The 19,561-nt window shown below is 36.0% G+C and overlaps 2 protein-coding genes across 2 annotated transcripts; both read left to right on the top strand.

Moving 5' to 3' along the window:
- The first annotated feature begins 9,072 nt into the window (after positions 1-9,072).
- On the top strand, positions 9,073-10,405 carry LOC108208641 (transcription factor MYB105). Its single transcript, XM_017379177.2, has 2 exons — positions 9,073-9,523; positions 9,603-10,405. Exons 1-2 carry the CDS (start codon positions 9,115-9,117, stop codon positions 10,091-10,093), a joined length of 900 nt encoding a protein of 299 aa, XP_017234666.1. The 5' UTR covers positions 9,073-9,114; the 3' UTR covers positions 10,094-10,405.
- A 635-nt stretch (positions 10,406-11,040) lies between these two features.
- On the top strand, positions 11,041-18,052 carry LOC108207669 (uncharacterized). The gene is made up of 12 exons (XM_064087869.1): positions 11,041-11,407; positions 11,643-11,697; positions 11,831-12,272; positions 12,360-12,605; positions 12,687-12,947; positions 13,031-13,078; positions 13,172-13,243; positions 13,326-14,228; positions 14,333-14,791; positions 14,870-15,122; positions 15,205-16,217; positions 16,311-18,052. Exons 3-12 carry the CDS (start codon positions 12,122-12,124, stop codon positions 17,951-17,953), a joined length of 5,049 nt encoding a protein of 1,682 aa, XP_063943939.1. The 5' UTR covers positions 11,041-11,407; positions 11,643-11,697; positions 11,831-12,121; the 3' UTR covers positions 17,954-18,052.
- The last annotated feature ends 1,509 nt before the right edge of the window (positions 18,053-19,561 follow it).

The raw sequence follows: 19,561 nt of genomic DNA, 5'->3' as shown, positions 1-19,561 counted from the left end.
GAGGCCTCAACTTCATAATGTCGGCTATCCTATCACACGTCACAATATCACCACCATCCCACAACGATATTTTGTTTGGCCCGTCGGGATAGTCCTTACCCAAGTTCAAAATAGGTAGAAAATATGGGGTCAAGTTATAAGCCACCCTCTCGAACATGTTATCGCTTGCACACCACTGACAAGCTTCGGTCCAATTTGTTGACCGGTAGGCCGCTTCCTCAGGCGGGTACAACTCGGTGTCTTCTTCCTCCAATTGGGGAGGTGGTTCGTGCATCTGTGCCAATTCGTCTAGCTCATGAATTGCTTCCTCCAAGAAGCTAAAACTAGGTGAATCACACATTTCTTCTGAGTGGGATGGTGGTTCGTACATTTCTGCAAGTTCGTCGAGCTCACGAATCGCGTCCTCCAAGAAGCTAAAACTAGGTGAATCACACATTTCTTCCGAGTCCGAGATTGAGTTGCTGACGTGTGACACTGACTCATCATCCGAACCGTCGGCCATTTCACCTACAAATCCAACAAAGAACAAGTTAGTTACACCAACTCATACGAAGGACAAATAAACCACAAGTAAAACATAAGAGAAATTTTTCTAAAATGTGAATTACAATTGGCCAGTTTGAGCTTTTCTTAAATCATCTTCTTTTTTTTGGGACACGTCCTAACATCATGTCCCAACATATTGCAATATCGGCATTTTCTTTTTGTTTTTGTAAGTTCCTCAACGGGGCTTTTAAAGCGGTGCTCTTTTTTCCGTCCCTTTGTTTTCGACACCAAGGGGTCAAGGATACTCTCATGCAATTTCTCACCACCTTCTTGAGTTATTTTTGGATTTAATTCACCTCCTTCGTTTTCGACCCCGTCAACGGGCATGCTCTCAAGTATTTCTGTTTCCCGATTAATAACCCCAACGGCATACTCATACCGCTCTTTCGATGCCATGCAACTATGACTAAACGCCATGGTAAGTAATGTCATGTGGTTGAATCTTTCCGTGGGAGTCATTTCATGAGATGGTGATTGAAATTCGGACGTGTGATATGGCAACTTGCCATCAACTCTATTGGCGTCCCTAGTCCAACGCCGTTTCACAAAATGTGCCGGTAGTTCAGCCACACACCTCTTCGTCAAGACGGCAATAATGTGACGGCATGGTATGCCAACATTGTCATACATTCTACAAATGCATGAACCCCATAATGACGCCTTGTTGAATGATACAAGATACGTGTTTCTCTGAGAAGCATGCATCAACGGTCTATAACATTTGTAGAACGTGTCTTGAACATCTTCCAAGGACCGATCTCTATCTTTCTCCACAAAGTACTTAGATGATTCAACCAATTGTTCCTGAAATCTTCGAAACATTTCTTTCGTATAAATGGAAGCTGCGTGGTGCTCCAGAGCGGTTTTCATTTGCATGCAACGACTTCTATGAAACGTCACATAATCCTCGTCTTTCTCACGCATGAATTGCCTCTCCAAAGCTTTTTGTGCACCCTCTACAAAATCTTTCAAACCGGTGCAAGAACCAACATAGGCATCGAAATATGCATTCATTCCTTCACTTCTTGATGTGGTCTTTTGACCCGCAGAAAAAGTGTTTCTTGTGTAAGCCTCGACCCACTTATGCTTCAAAGCATATAACCCTTCAAGCCATGTGTTGCCTTCCAAATTGTACTTCAAAACCAAAGCATTCCAACGATCTTCAAACACATCTTCAGTCAAAGAGTGATATATGCAATTGTTGAAATCAAATTTAAACCCTTCCTTCGAATAATATGTTGCAAGTTTCTCGGGGAATTTGTTGCTAATGTGCCATGAGCATAACAAATGTGATGTGTTCGGAAGTTGTGATTCAATAGCCGCGGCCATAGCTTGATCTTGATCGGTTATGATAGCCAAGGGTTCTTTGCCTTCCATTGCTTCTAGCCAAGTACTCAAAACCCACTCAAAAGTTGTCTTCAATTCATCCCGAACGAGTGCAAAACCAAAAAGTATTGATTGATAGTGATGGTTCACTCCGGTGAAAGGCACAAACGGCATAGCATACCTATTAGTTCGATATGTGGTGTCGAACGCAACCACATCACCGAAGTTTTTGTACGCCATCAAAGAGCGGGGATCAACCCATACAAGACACTTCAACCTTTGTTCGTCATCGAGGAGAGTCTTGATGAAAAACTTACCGCCGCTCTCTTCTTGCAAACGGTACAACAAATCCAAACCGGCTTGAGCATCATTAACTCCCATGTTGTCCTTCCTAAAATCACGTACGACATTTCTTAAATTTTGGCTGTTAAAACCTACTTGTTCCGCTCCACCGTGCATTTTACCAAATATATTCATTTGTTGTCTTGGTTGGACACCCGAAACATGTAAGCTCTTGATCAAATTTTTTTGTGCCGCGCTAACACGTTTCTCCCGCCTTATCAAACTCATCTTAGAAGGCGTAACAACTTGGTGATTGTGTTCTAATTCCAAACCGGTTATCTCCCAATGACTTGTTTTTTTCTTATTAACCAAGTACATTCTAACTTTGCATCCACTCCTAGGAAGCACATCTCTACGCCGTTTGCCCTTAACACTACCAAGACTACCAATCAAAATTTCATCGTCATCAACGGGGTTTTTCCCACGAGTTTCTCCCGCTAAATTACAAACATACAATCGACCATATATGGATTTATCTTTGGCACGCTTCTGTGTGTTTTGTATCTTAATTGCAAAACCATTCTTTAAAGCATACGCCCTAAACATATTCTCCCCGGCTTGTAAATTAGGAAATTGTTGATTCAAGTGGGGAATAATAATAGGGTCATCTCCATCAACATTATCCTCACCATGATCATGCAAATTACCACTACTTTCATGCATACTACCTATATCATCATACATTTTATCACTTTCATCAAATTCTTCACTAACTAACTCCTCATCATCACTATCAACAACTTCAACATACTTAATATTGTCTCTATCATGACCACATTCAACCTTATCATCATGTACATCAACATTCTTGGTTTTTTTCAAACTTTTTCTACCTTCAAATCTTGCAAACATTTTATCCATTATTGTACAAACAAAATCAACAAAACACTACTACAAATTAAGCTTACCACGACAAAGATGGAAGATGGATCAGATTCTTGCCAAAGATCAACAAAATCACCACTGCACTTTCCAAAACAAGATGAACACAAGTGAAGTTGATCACCTAGGTTATAAAGTGTGCGTCGAAAACAATCTGGAATGTCCGCGGTTTTTTACCGCGGAAAGGGTATGTCTCCGCGGAAAAAAGCGCGGATAGACACAGTGTCCGCGGTTTTTAAGCGCGGAATGGAAAAAATGTTTTCTTTTGTCCCAGCCGTTGGATCGTCCATCCAACGGCTGGGAAGTCGTTTGTTAAATAATCGTTCCCTGACAACCATATGTCAGGGAACAGGACCCTTCAAATTATACCCCAGATTCGCTAAATAACTGTGGCGGCATAGTCTTGGTCCTCCTGAATACTGATAAGTAATCAAATCTGGGAGAAACAGAGGTTGGGGGCTGGGGCTATGCGATCCCATTTTCAATTCATATTTGTTAAACTTATACTCTCTCTGTCCCAGTCAATTATATACGTTTCTTTTTCCCGCTTCTTTTTAAGGCTCACATAAAACATATTTCTACAATTTACTTTAAAAATTTTCTTTTTTTTATAAAAAACATATATGTTATACTTTTATAAAAAAAAATCTTAAAAATAATTTACAGAAATATATTATATTGAAGTATTAAAATCCGTACCGCGCCCCGTCCCCGTGTATACTATTTTTGCCTAGCTTTCAAATTTAGGATCTGCAACACACATTCTTAAATTATTTTATATATTAAAATTTAATTATATATTTTTATTTTAAAGATAATTTTTTTAATTATCTAATAAAAAATTCAAAAACCCTATAAAAAACCAGGGAGTACTTGATAAGTGGGGACACTTGCGGTGTTCTATTTCCTGCTAGCAGAGCGATGGCACATGGTGTTCTGTGCACGTGTACTGGTTCAGACTTTAGACTGTGCAGTCACTTTAAAATACCCCAGAGGAGAGAACCTCTCATCATATTTTTAGAGAAAATTAATTTTAAAGTCCATGAATTATAGACACATTTTTTCTAAGTCTCTGAATTATATCAATTCATAAATAATTTAATTCTCTTAGATCTGATTTGACGTCGTTAGTTTTTCCGACGAACTTATCAGAAAAGCTCAAATCCGGTGAGCTCGAATTTTCCGATAAGGCTATTTGAACATTAAAAATCACGAAAATTATATGAACATGCCCATAATCACACGATCTATCAATCTACATCGTTATAATTCGAATAAAAGTTATTAAAATGAAAATTAATATTCAACTCAAAATTCGAAAATTACCAAACTAAATTTTGATGGTATACCAGAATCACTCTTCAAAGTTATCTTTGATTCTCATGAACTTAAAAATAACTAACGGCGTCAAACCAGATCTAACGGAAGGACCCAGGTAAGAAAAAGTTAAGAGTTGAATTACTTATGAATTGACATTTATAATTCAGGGTCTTAGAAAAAAAAAGTGTCTATAGTTCAGGGACTTTAGAATTAAATTTTCCTATTTTTTATATTACTTTGACACGATTTTTCAGAATTTTATAAAATATATTTTTATAATATTTTATTTTAATTTTTCCTAAATAAAAACTTGATATTTAAATTTTTATTTAAAAAAATAAATAGATGAATAAAATATTATGAGACTATATTTTATAAGTGTAAAGTAAAAATAAACAACATTTGGAACAAGATAGTTCCAGAATGATACTAAGGGTCTGTTTGGAAGTGCTGTTAAAAATTGCTGTGCGGTCAGGAAAAGTGCTGGTAAAAAAAGTGTTGTTGCAGAAATCAGATAACTGTTTGATAATTTTTTGACATTTGCTTTATTTTGAGTTATAATATATAAAAAATAACTTTTTTGGTGGGGTTTGATAATAAAATTTGTAACAGCTTTCTGCAAAATCTGAAAACAGCTTTTTCTAAAAGCATAAGAGGATTTGCTTTTTCTAAAAGCAGTTTTTCAGCTAAAAGCTGTTGTTCAGAAAAACTGTTTTCAGATTTACCAAACAGTTTTTCACCTGCTTTTCAGCAAAAAAACTGTTGTTGCTGGCAACAACAGCAAACCCAAACAGTACCTAACACCTTAACTACTTCCCTCCGTGTTCGTGGTTTGGCGTTTGTCGCACTGGACAGGTACTCCAAATATTATTTTTATTTTTTTAAATATTTATGATAATTATTATATTTTTTTATTTACAAATTTAAAATTACGATTTCTAAAAAATAATTAAAGCCCAAACATGTTTTACTCAAACCATCGACGGAGTACTCAAGTAAATGTGTGAATTCAATCCCTGATCACTGACGAGTGAACAGAATTCTGAAACAATAGTGTATCAAAGATTATCCATACCCAACCGTTTCCCTCTCTTTTCCCCTCCTATCTACTTCCTGACAGAAGTGTTTTAATTAGATTACTCCTGAGACTTTTATTCACTGTGCCCCTCAGAGTTTACAAACACCCTCATTAAAACCTATTTATAAGTAGTCCTTTCTCTTCTGTTTATGTAACTGTAACATTTGAAACATTAGGCTTGCCAATAAATAACCCAATCGTCTCAAATATTACCCTCTGGTAATGACCTATTCTTCCCTCTGCAAGTACAAGATGAGTTGTAACAAGTCATCTGAATTCAAGCAAGGGAAGAGCATCTTTTCTCTGCAGTGATATAATCTAATTTATTACTGTCTGTTTTACCTATGTCTGTATGCTAGTTCCCTTTTACTCCCATTGTAGTATTAGTATATGCCTGTAATCCAGAAGTCACAATCTTGATTGGGCTATCGCGTTCTACATATCTTTGCCATGTACTTGGGTCACACGAGATAATATTTTCATCTGCCCTGCATTAATTCTTTGCTTGCTGTGGAGTACTGCACTCATGTCATCATATACAGGTAAAAAATAAAATTTTGATCATATTTACAGTAATTATTTATACCCAAGTGCTTGCTTTACTTCGATTTAGTACTCTTTTTTCACTATTATTATTATTGAACACACATAAATGTTTGAAATTGGGACATTTAAATACCAATTAAAGCAAAGGCAGCAGCCGTAGGGCTGAGCAAAAAACCGATTTGAAACCGAAACCGAACCGAAACCGAGAAAAACCGGAGAAAACCGATCCGTATATAACCGATCCGAAACCGAAACCGAAATATTAAAAACCGATCCGATTTAAATGGTTCGGTTCCGGTTATATCTCCCAACCGAACCGATAAAAACCGAACCGAACCGATTATTAAATAATAAATATTATATATATAATATATAATAAAATATATAATCTATATTGTATACCATTTGTCTCCTAGTAGTATTGAATAAGTAATGTTTTGGCTTTAGTTATAAGAATTAGCAGAAGAGAAAGTAAACTATCTTTCATTTTGTTTTCCTGTGTTCAGTTCAGAGATGAAGAGCAAGAGCATGAACTTCTTTCTGTCCATTTACTAATAGATGTCGACAAGTTTATATCTACTGAATTGCAGAGTGAATAATATTTTGAAATTATGCTTGTATTTTAGCTAGGGCTGTAAATCGATACGGACTATCCGGTGTCTCGGCTCATATCCGGCTTGAAAATATGATACATGTCTCATATCCGTTTTTAAAACGATCCAAATCTGGCGGAAAAATTAAGCTCGTATAATATATGATCCCGGATCCGAGCACACCTATACCCGCTCAGATTCGGTCTCATATAATTTTTGATAATATGATCCTACCCGAATACCCGAATATGATCCACGGTTCATATTCGATTCAAACTCATATGCATATTATATTTTAAATCCATCACATTTGTAAGTAAATAGTCATCATTTTATAAAGTTTTAATATCTTATTTAAGTTTATATCTTCATAAAATATGATTTATTTAATAGGATCATGCTTATTATCTTCATATATATTTAATAAATGATATATACCAACATATAACTATAAGTTTTAATTTAAAATTATTATATTTTATAATATTATGTTCACTTAGACTAAATAATAATAATTTGAATAATTGAAAATAATGATGATATTAAATGTTAGTGGATCATATTCGGCTCATATTTGATAGATCATAAACTACCCGGTTAAAAAATAGAAAATACGATACTGGATCATATTCGGTTCAGATCCGAATCTCAAATACCCGGGATCGGTTTATATCCGAATAAAACGATCCCGGACCCAAATCTGGACAAGCTAAAAATAATATGATCCGGTACTTGAGCAGAGGGGTACCCGGGATCACCCGGATCATTTTACACCCCTGATTTTAGCCACAGATCACAGTAATCGTTCGTTAAGCCACTGCTTATTAATTATTATTTCTGGATTGTGAGCTTCAATTGGTCTTCATATTATTTTTCGATTTATGTCGGTTTTGTAACCGAAACCGAACCGATTATAACCGAACCGGGATTTTTAAACCGAAACCGAAACCGAATCCGAACCGGCGGTTGCGGTTTTTGATTTTAAAAACCGAGGATATATGGTTCCGGTTCCGGTTTTATCCGAAAACCGAGCCGAACCGGCCCATGCTCTCCCCTAGCAGCAGGTACAGGCTTGATTAAAGAGGCATGGAGTAAATCTTTTCACAAGTTCCCAGTAAGATCTCAGTTACTGGGTTGAATCTGAGATGACATCTGAGAGATAACTAATTACTCTCTCCGTCCCTTTGAATTCTATACACTTTCCTTTTCGGGATGTCCCATTCAATTCTATACATTTCAAAACTTTCCCAAAATAGTAAACTTTTATAATATAAAAATCCCACCCACCCACTAACTTCATCTACTTTTCCAAATCTATCACTTAAATATTAAGCCCAATACAAATGTATAGATCCCAGAGGGACTGAGGGAGTAACTAACTACTCAAAGACTGAAGGGTACAAACAACAATAAAGTAATGACGTAACCCTTAGTACAAAATGCATGCATGGATTGGCGTTGCCCAGTGTACGAGATGAGCTTATTAAACCCTAAGAACACTAGCTCGTACTACTCAAGCTGAATGATACTCGAAATTTACTGTAATTCTGTAAACAGGCTTTATTTGTTTGATGATTTCTTACCATCCTCAAGATCTGAGTTGAGTAGGAGTCTTTTTTACAATGGTACTCCCTCCGTCTCAATTTATAGGTCCATTTTGGAAAAAAAATTTGTTCCAAAATACTTGTCCCTCTCTTCTTTCAATACAAATTTATCTACATATTAATTGTGACTTTTTTGAAACTCAACATCATTCTCATTTCTCAATGCACTAACTCCTTATATTTATTGTGATTTTTTTGAAACTCAACTATATTCTCACTTGTCAATGCACTAATTAATGATACATGAGATAAGATTCTTTCTAACCAACCTTTTTCTTAATATGCGGGTTTATTCCAAAATGACCTATAAATTGAGACGGAGGGAGTAATTAATTAGTATACAGTATGTGTGTGCAGTAAATGTAAATCCAGTGACCGCTTTCCATTTACTAAGAAAATCTAACTTGTTGACAATGTTTCTACCAACTTATCCAGCAAACAATTACCAATATAATTTCTTGTCATGCAAGTGAATTTCAAAAATTTTAATGCAATAATGCATGTGTCGTCTGAGAAGTGGATTTGTGACTTGTGACTTGTGAGTCTTTGTTCAGACAGACCGCTTTAGAACTGAAGCATAGTTTCTCTTATGAGAAGTGAGATAATAAGTCAAAAGGTTTCACTTCCCCACTTGTGGTCTTTTTTGTTTTTGTTCACAAGGAAAAGCTCTGCCTTTCCATTATTGGCCTTCCTTCACATCCATATATATATATATATATATATCGGCCTTCTTCTTGTTGCATAAATATAAAAGAATACTCCTTATTACCAACTTGTTTGCTTGTCATTATGATTGTCTAGACGATGGTTTGGTAATTACTCTGAGCTTGGGCCAAACATTAATGCAAAGCACATAAAATACTATTGCAAACCACATATGGCCAATAAGTGTGTTGCTCATGTTTCTCCTGTACGTGCACCAAATACAAACAACATAGGTGCTTCTTCAGTTTATTATCATCCTTCTCTTTCTTCATCATCATCCAAGGGAATCATTCTTCATGATATGGATGCTCTCTCCATTAGTAATTCCAAGAGCTCTTTCCAGTTTGAAGATGGCAGAGCAAGTTCCTATTCTCCTAATATGATGGGCAAAAAAAGTTGCACTCCAAGAAACAACTTGGAGGGAAATGGCTTTCATGACTCTTCTTCTTCATGTGGACAATCAAAGATGTGCTCTAGAGGCCACTGGAGGCCTGCAGAAGATAAGAAGCTCAGGGATCTTGTAGCTCTGTATGGTCCACAAAACTGGAACCTTATAGCAGAGAAGATGGAAGCAAGATCAGGTAATAAATATACTTTGTCTGGACATTTTCATTCAATCTAAAATTATTAGTTGATAGTGGTTTGAACTATATATATCAGGTAAGAGCTGCAGGCTGAGATGGTTCAACCAGCTGGATCCAAGGATAAACAGAGGAGCATTTAATGAAGAAGAAGAAGAGAGGCTAATGGCTGCTCACAGAATGTATGGTAACAAGTGGGCTTTAATAGCCAGGTTCTTTCCTGGAAGAACAGACAATGCTGTCAAAAACCATTGGCATGTTGCCATGGCCAGGAAGTATAGAGAACAGTCCAGTGCTTCCAGGAGGGGGAAGCTGAGCCTCACTGCTTTCTGCACCAAATCAATGGGATTTCAAGAAAAGCCAACCAGCACTCTGAAAAAACCATCTTCACAACCATTTTATCATACTACTAGTAGCATTTCAAGACAATCTGCATTACATGCACCTGGTTTGTACCCTGTCTCTGTCATGAGTTCAAATGAAGTGCAAGAATCACAGTCAAAGTATCATGTGGAAGAAACATCAACAGCACCTCCATTTATAGACTTTCTTGGGGTAGGTGCCACTTGAAATAACAGTCCCTCATATAAGTTAAGCTGGCCTTGGGAACCCTGGTGAAAATGGTATGTCTTTTTAGCACATGGAACAGGTTTACAGTGCATCTCTTGTCATTTTCCAAAATACATATTGTAGGAGCAGTTGGCAGATGACTTCATTGTTGTTTAACAGTGTTATGGAACCTCTTGCTATCCTTTAATTAGTTGAGGAGAAGCAGTGTTTTCAAATAGAAAAGGAGTTGAGCCTGAATCGAGAGAAGTGAGATCTTTACTTCAATTTTGTATTTTCTGGTTGTGTAATGTTGGATAGTGCTGTTTCAGTCTTCACTCTTCTGCATGTTACTGTGTATTTTTACAAAATAATCCTCGACAGAAATAGAGTAACACTCGTGCACACATTCACCCAGACTTGAGTTTGAGACTTGGCTTTAGGCCTTGGCCACACCCCAGACTTGAGTTTCAGCCTTTAAAGACTTTGTAAATACTTTGGTCCAACGAATCAATTACCTGTACGGCGGCCCAAATCCAATAATTTTGTGTAGCTTACCTGATACGAGGGTGTTTATTTTTAAGCCGCCCGTGTTCGATCCTTACCGACGTGTTTTATCTAATTTTTGATATATTATCTTCGTTAAATGATATTCATTTAATTTTTTTATCAAAAAAACTATTTTAATTTTTCGAACTTAATATTTATACTTCTAAAATATAGGTGTAGAAGATCTACAATATTTTGATTGAGTGGCGTTTCAAATTTTTCATGTAAATTCGCTGTCTCAATATGTATTTCAATGTTTCCGCCATTACTACGACAAGACTCTCTAGCTATCGGAACTGACAGTCAGTTGTAATCAAATTGTTCCTATGCTTGTTGGTTATCTACAAGTCTCTAATGTCTAAAAAGAACAAAAAAATAAGAGGGTGAATTTAATTGAAATTCATCATCCTTTAGATTATAAATCCTGTTGCCTTTTGGGCGTTTTTTTTACACCCCCTACCCCAAGAGTTCATACATAATTACACCCCATGCCACTCTCACATCTTACCTTCTGAGTTTTTTTACTGACCTTCCTTTTAAAAGTTGTAACATTATTACAGCTCTTGCCATTCATCCTTTTTGTTTGTATACTACTACTAGCTTAAAACTTTATTGTCCAGTTGATTCTCCAGATGGCTTCTTCCCGATTTTGGTAACTCACTTCTCAGTAGCACATGATCTGCCCAGGGCTGCACTTTATCCCAGATTTCAATTTGTCTTCGTCTGTTGACCTTTGAAGAGTATTCCAAATATTCCAGCTTCATTTCCTTTTCAGGTGACTGCTTTAAGGTATTACAAATTGTTGATTCAAATTCCATTTCCATTTTCGTTTTTGTATTTTTTTCTTCCAGATCTAACTATATCATTTAAGCATCTCATTTCAATTCGTCGAATTTGAAAAACCCTCTTTCAAATTCTTGAATTGCTGATATCATGAAAGAGGTTCAGTTTTTGTGCTTGTTTGGTTTATTTGTTAAATTTCAATTATTCATCATTATCTAACCTGTTGCATGTGTGTTTACAGGGTAATTACAATCACTTGAAACTTGATAATTTTACCTCTCTACTTTCAGATTGTGGTGAGTTTTGATTGTTTGTTTTCTTGATGTTAGTGTTCTTGAGGTTCAGTGTTTGTGCTTGCTTGGTTTATTTGTTGATTCTTTGTTATTCATGATTGTTTGTTTGTTTTGTTTTGATATAATTATTGAATAGCTTCTGCCTCAAAACGAAGAAGGCATACTCTACAATCTCAAGGAAATTCAGCAATACCAGTTTTTAAGGAGAACATTACAGGTCCCTTTTATAATTTTCTTGAGTAGTTGTTTTCTTTAGCAAATGATTTAAGATTATTGCATTTTTAAGATTCTTGAGTAGTTGTTCTTTAGCAATATGTCCATTTTTATACCCTTTTAATGTTCTCATATATTACTGTTAGGACAAGTAGATGGCAATAATGATGATAGTTCTGGTAAGGGACAAAGATCAGGTTCTTCAAGAACACCTATGTCCCACAGTACTAATTTCAGCAGCATTGAACAAAGATCAACAATTTCAAGGACACTTCCTTCCAATTGTCCAAATTACACCAGCATGGGATTTAGTACACCTTCTTCAAGAATTACTTTATCAAATATTACCAACCTCAACAGCCCAGGTGATGTTACGAACCTTAACAGTAATGCCAAATTTTTTTGTTAATTATGATTTTTATAATATTGATTGTTATTTTATATATGAACAGGAATGAATTCTACAATGCATCTCAATAATGACGATGTTCTTATGTCTGAGAGTAATGGTCAATCCCAGCCAGAAGGTCCTTCTGTTAATAAATTAAGCAGAGCTGGGATTGGTCCTTTCAAAAGCACAGGGAGCAACACACCTTATCATCCAAGGATTGAGGATGTTCTGGTGAAAGGAACAGCTTTTAAAAGACCTTCTGAGTCAAGAATTCCTCTATCAAATATTACAAACTTGAACAAAGAAGGTATGTCTTTGTTAATACATATTTCTACTAATATATAGATCTGTACAAAGGTTTTCATGATAATAGTTGATATCTTTACAGGAAACAATACATCTTTGCATTGCAACAATTATGATGTTCATATGTCAAGTTCTAATGTCACATCTCAGACATTGGCTACTCCTGTTAATAAACAGAGTAGAACTACCAAAATTAGAGCTCCCCCTCGAAAAAAAGACCCTATAATATCTCGGAAGAGTAAAAAGTTTGATGCTGAAAAACTCGCTCAGTGTAGTTCTCAATTATTTGGAGATATACGCAATGATTCATCAGTGCCAATAGAGGAAACCGATGATGACTTTGGTAGGAATTTCACAATATCATATTTTTTATTATTGCATATTCAATTTCCTAAATAAATTGTTAATTGGAACCATACATCTCAGGTGATCAAACTCATATAACTCAGGATGCTGACATTCTTTATGATGGCGGTAATATAGTTGTAGAAGATGTCATTTCTTTGTTTGTAGGTTTAATTTAAATATAGGATATATGATGTAATATATATTTATTTTGTTCTGCAGATTTGCTTAATGATGATGATGATGTTGAAGACAACATTTTTGTACCTGATGAAGGCATACCTACTGATTCTGGTATTGAAACTGCTCCTAACCTATTATTTGCCACTAATGTCGCATTAATAATTAATAATGAAAAGTCATGATTTCGCCCCAGGTTATGCAAGTTTGGGACCTCCCTCTTCTAAATGTCTGAAATGTGGATCTATAATGTGGAAGGAAGAGCGCGTGAACAAGAATGTCACCAAAGGAACTCCTGAATTTTATGTTTGTTGTGGCAAGGGTCAGATCAAGCTCCCAAAAGCTCCTCCTACCCCTCTATATCTTCAACAGTTGTACAATGATCCAGTAAAAGGGAAAAATTTCAAGAATAATATTCGTTTGTACAACACGATGTTTGCGTTTACATCCATGGGTGGGAAGGTTGATCATTCTGTAAATAATGGATCTGGTCCTTTCATCTACCGACTACACGGCCAGAATCACCATGTCTTTGGTTCTTTGTTGCCTAACGAGGGTGATGACCCCAAATTCTGTCAGTTGTATATATACGATACTGAAAATGAAGTTGAGAACCGAATGAAGTGGGTTAGGGTTGATAATGGTGAAGCAGTAGATGTCAATGTTGTCACCAGTCTTTTGGAGATGCTTGAGGCTACAAATGAATTAGTTCCATTCTTCCGTATGGCACGTGATCGTTTCAAAGATGATCCTGTACAAGACCTGAAAATAGTCATGAAAGTTTGTCGTGCTGTAAGTGGTCGTGAAAATTTTATTGGACCATCCAATGAGGTTGGAGCAATCATGGTTGGTGACTTGGAAGATACATGTGGTTCTCGTGATATTATTATTGAAAGCAAGATTGGTGGTCTCGAACGAATATCCGATATCCATCCCAAGTTGATGGCATTACAATATCCTCTTCTTTTCCCCAACGGTGAAGATGGATACCACGATGATATCCCTTATGAGAAAACAAAAAACTACGAAGGCAAAAAGCGAAAGCAAGTTACAATGAAGGAGTATTATTCCTACAGGCTCCAAGTGCGTCATAATGAAGGTAATAAAGTTTGATCCATACATTTCAGTTATGAAATTGATATTCTGTTGCTCCTTAATCTTTAGATCACCATTTAATTGACTTTGTGTAATTTTTAATTCTAGGTTGCACTGCTCGGCTTGGTGGCAGGCTTTTCCAACAATACATCGTTGATGCTTTTTCCGCAATTGAACAAGCTCGGTTATGGTGGTTCCGAACTCACCAGACTACCCTGCGTAATGATCTTTACAGTAATATTAAAGCAAGTCTTAGGACAGGAGAGAATAGTACCAATAATGTTGGTAAAGGTTTTGTACTACCTGCCAGTTTTCTTGGTTCGAAGAGGTATATGCAACAATGCTTCCAAGATGCTCTTGCTGTATGTCGCCATATTGGTCACCCCGACATTTTTCTTACAATGACGACAAACCCAATGTGGGATGAAATAGCAGAGATGATGAAACTTCTTCCAGGCTGTCTTTCAGTTGATTGTCCAGATATTATTGCCCGTGTTTTTAAACTCAAACTTGATCAGCTTATGGACGACATAAAGAACAAGAAATATTTTGGAGAATGCGTAGCCAGTGAGTATTTAAGAATTTAACTTTTTTTATTTTACTTTATAAAATTGTTTTGTGCCTGACCTAAATTTGTTCATGTAGTAATGTATGTTGTGGAGTTCCAGAAACGAGGTCTCCCACACGTGCACATGCTGATATGGCTTGACATGGAATCAAAGAAAAAACTCAATTCAAATGTGGATAGTTTTGTATCTGCTGAAATTCCTGATCCCGAAAAGGATCCTGCTGGTTATAAAGCTGTTGCAAAGCACATGATTCACGGTCCATGTGGATTGGAGAATACCAAGTCTCCTTGCATGAAGAACTTTAAATGTTCTAAGCATTTCCCGAAAAAGTAAGTGCTTACATCATTATTCATGTTAATTTCCATTTTATCAAATGGATTACTGATGTTGCCTCATTTTCTTTTCACGCAGGTACTGTTCTCAAACAACATTTGATCAATCTGGTTTTCCCATCTATAAGCGTAGAAATACGGGAATAACTGTTAAGAAAGGCAAATCAGAACTTGACAACCAATATGTTGTTCCATACAATAGAGATTTGCTGGTAAGATACCAGTGTCACATGAACGTTGAAATTTGTTGTCATGCGCGTAGTTTAAAGTATTTGTTTAAATACTGTCTCAAAGGACATGACCGTGCTACTGTTGAGGTTAGTAAAAAGGACAATCCTGATTCTACAATGGAAAAGGCTCCTGTAGATGAAATAAAGGCGTACTTTGATGGACGTTATATATGTGGTTGTGAGGCTGCATATCGTATTTTTGGATATGATGTACACTACCGGTCAATTTCTGTTGCCCGCCTTTCATTCCACCTGCCTGGAAAGCGTAATGTCACATTTCGAGAAAATGATGAGTTGCAGAAAGTTGTTGAGAGGGAGAAATACAAGCGCAGCCAATTGGAAGCTTTTTTTGAGTTGAACCAAAGGGATCACAATGCCAGAAAGTATACGTATGATGAGATTCCAAAGTACTATGTATGGAATGAATCTGATTGTATATGGACCATGCGTAAAAGAGGAAACCAGATTGGTCGGCTCCTATATACCCACCACAGCTCTGGTGAGATTTGGTATTTGCGTTTATTACTTACCAAAGTACGTGGTCCTACTTCATTTGACAAGTTGAAAACTGTAGATGGTGTTGTCTATAAGACCTTTAAGCAGGCATGTCAGAAATATGGTTTCCTAGATGATGACAATGAATGGACCGAAGTACTGGAAGAGTGCTCCAAGTGTGGTTTTCCAGGCCAGATTCGAGAACTTTTTGTACATATCATGGTTAACTGTCAAGTATCAGATCTTGGTACATTATGGAAGAAACACTGGAAGGCAATGTCGGATGATATCATCATGTTACGTAGGAAAAAAACTGGAACAGAAAGCAGTTTGAGTGACAAGCAGCTTCAGTTTTTTGCTCTTGCAGGTAAATTCATCTTTTCATTACATAATGTTTAATTTTAAGATATCATACCCTTTTCAAAATCTAATCTAACCAAGAGTTTTTTCTTAAATCCAGAGATTGATAAGATTCTGAGATCTATAGGAAAATCATTAAAGCAATATGGGCAACTACCGCAACCACCTGCAGCGTTTCTTGAACATGGTTCTGACAATTTAATTGTGGATGAAACAAGTTATGACATAAATGAAATGGAAGAAGAATTCAACAAGTTGTTCCCAAACTGTAATGCAGAACAACTTGAATTATATAATGCTGTTTTCAATTCAGTTGAAAAAGGTGAAGGTGGTCTTTTTTTTGTTTACGGGAGTGGTGGGTGCGGCAAGACTTATGTATGGAAAACTTTGATATACAAGCTTCGTTCGCTGGGTAAGATTGTACTACCAGTTGCCTCCTCCGGTATTGCTGCTACACTGATGCCAGGAGGTCGTACTGCTCATTCAAGGTTTAAAATTCCAATTGTGCTGGATGAAGATTCTTCATGTTCTATAGCTCATAATTCAGATATAGCTCAGCTCATAAAGCATACCAGCCTTATAATATGGGATGAAGCTCCGATGCAGCATCGCTATGCTTTTGAGTGCCTTGACCGTTCTCTCAGAGATATTATGAAATCAGTCAGTCCAGAAAAAGCTGAAATTCCTTTCGGTGGCATAACCGTTTTGCTTGGCGGCGATTTTCGTCAGATTCTCCCTGTGATTGATATGGGCTCAAGAGGTGACATTGTTTCTGCCTGTATTACAAGATCTAGGTTATGGCGTGCTGCAACTATTTTCGTCCTTAAACAGAACATGCGCCTCACCCAAGGAAAGACTCAAGAGGAAGTTCAAAGTTTGAGAAAGTTTGCAGAGTGGGTACTTCAAGTTGGTAATGGCAAATTGGATCCTCCATCAGATTCATCACTATGCGAGAACGAAGATGATATTATTGTTCCTGCTGATTTCTGTGATCCTCAGATGTCTAATACTGTGGACAACATGATAAAATGGACATATCCAGATTTCACAACAAACTATCAGAAAAGTAAATACCTCAGCGAGCGTGCAATATTAACACCGACTAATCATACTGTAGGCCAACTGAATTCAGTTATTGTTGATTCAATACCTGGCGAAATCTTCTCTTACTACAGTATTGACAGAGCTGAGGACTTCGGCGGTACTGCTTCTGACTTAAACTTTGCTTTTCCACCTGAATATTTGAATGCATTCAACATTCCTGGATTGCCACCGCATGAGTTGAGGTTGAAGGTAGGTGCTGCTGTCATGCTCATGAGAAACCTAAACCAAACACTTGGTCTTTGCAATGGTACCCGAATGATGGTTACAAAATGTCTTAAGCATTGTGTCCAGTGTGAAGTCATTTGTGGTGCATTTGTTGGCACCCGTCATTTTATTCCAAGAATGGAGCTATGTCCAACGGAATCAAAGTTACCATTCAAATTATTACGGAAACAGATGCCATTACAAATTTGCTACTCAATGACAATCAACAAGTCACAGGGGCAATCTCTCGAGAGTGTTGGCTTATTCTTGCCTAAGCCTGTTTTTACTCACGGACAGTTTTATGTTGCTGTCAGCAGAGTCACTTCACCGCAAGGCCTTAGGATTTTCATTGATGCTGATAATGGAAGTTCCACTAATATCACGCAAAATATAGTATACAAAGAGGTATTCTATAATTTGCCTGATGTTCAGTAAACTTCTTCCTTTTTTGGGTTTATCAAGGATTATTTTTTGGAAACAAGATGTAATCTGATTAAGTCAGTCTGAGATTTGATGTCTACGAAGGTGTTACATTATTTGACTTTCATACTGCTATGCACTTAAATGTTTTATGCAGTTTTCATGTTACATATTTCATGTTTACCATTTTTCTTACTATTCTTCATTTTTATCCCAACTATGTGCTTCAATGTTCTATTACAAAATTTCCCCAAAAACTTTTTTTGCTAATCAAATTAAAAAGGTTCTGGCAATGGGTTTAAACAATTTTGTTATTCAGCTTTTGTGGGGGGAAAATCCAAGATGAAGATAAATTTCAGTATCATAATGTCTATTAATAATGCCAAATATAAGGAATTTAGATTTTAATTTGCCCTTTCATCCTAGAATTTTCCTAACACACAATATTAGTAATAGTAATATAAAGTATATATAGGAGGAAAAATAAGACTCTCCTAACTGTACTATCTAAATTAATTTATCTTACATCATACACCATATCCGTTTATAAAACCAAAGTTAATCCGACATTTTGATGTGTAAATCTAATGGTTTTTTTAAAAAAATAAGTCAGACGGGACTATCTTTTCTACCTGAGCCATGATATGTGTCCATAACAGGTTGACAAATAATCGTACAACATATCTTCACATGGTTCGCATTTATAAATAATTTTGCACGTTACACCGATATTGTCAAAAGTTTGCACGTTAAGACCAAGTGTAGTCATGTACTGGGTGAAATTTGAATTCTTAAGATTGTTATAACAGAAACCTTACCATCGCATAGAATTATATGTCACCGCTCAAATAGAACTATTTGAGTAACAATACTTACTATCAGCTATAAAATAAATCATTACTTCAGCAAATAGTTTGTTTTTATATTTTCCTTCATTTGTTGTTTGAACAAAATATATGTTATTATTCAATATCAACCATATCAACCAAAATAACTTTAATCTTACTTATCATAGTTGCAAATATCAATTACGACACTGCTTAGTATGATTGAAAAATACTAAGGAGTTCTCTATATCAACCATCTGATTTGTAAAATTAATCTTAATTCATCACTCCAGAAGGCTGTAAAATATTGTAGAGTATTATACTTACTCTTATAGGGGTGCATTTTTTTGGGATTTTAATATATTTTTTTAAGTGTATGGATTGTAATGGATTGTTTTTGATTTTGATTAAGTGCGGTTTCTTCATAAAATTTCGCAGAGTTGATGGGATTTGAGTACAATGCTTCAAAATTTCATTGGTTATGATAATATTTCAAAAAACTTTAAATACACTAAAGAATGCCACAAAATCTACCATTACAAGTTATTCCCAAAAAATACTTCACCATTTCAATACTATAAGATTTTAATAAATTGCATAACAATCCCAATTGAATACCATCGGATTTCAAAGCATAATTTAAAATGTCAATTGAATACCACCAGAATTTGTAGCACAATTTAAAATCCCAATTGAATAACTCTGGATTTTAATGGATTTCAAAGAATCCCAATCGAATACCCTCGGATTTCATGAATGCCAAAAAATGATTGGGATTCCCAATCAAATACACCGC

Source organism: Daucus carota, chromosome 2 (genome assembly GCF_001625215.2).
Source record: "Daucus carota subsp. sativus chromosome 2, DH1 v3.0, whole genome shotgun sequence".
Lineage (NCBI taxonomy): Eukaryota > Viridiplantae > Streptophyta > Magnoliopsida > Apiales > Apiaceae > Daucus > Daucus carota.
Note: the sequence above shows the minus strand (reverse complement) of the source record. Positions and strands in the feature narration are given on the sequence as shown.

Coding starts and splice junctions, on each gene's coding strand:
- LOC108207669 (XM_064087869.1), top strand. CDS start 12,122: ATGTCCCACAGTACTAATTTCAGCAGCATTGAACAAAGATCAACAATT. Junction 13,079..13,171: donor TGACATTCTTTATGATGGCG/GTAATATAGTTG, acceptor TTTGTTCTGCAG/ATTTGCTTAATGATGATGAT. Junction 14,792..14,869: donor TTTTGGAGAATGCGTAGCCA/GTGAGTATTTAA, acceptor TTGTTCATGTAG/TAATGTATGTTGTGGAGTTC.
- LOC108208641 (XM_017379177.2), top strand. CDS start 9,115: ATGGCCAATAAGTGTGTTGCTCATGTTTCTCCTGTACGTGCACCAAAT. Junction 9,524..9,602: donor GAAGATGGAAGCAAGATCAG/GTAATAAATATA, acceptor TATATATATCAG/GTAAGAGCTGCAGGCTGAGA.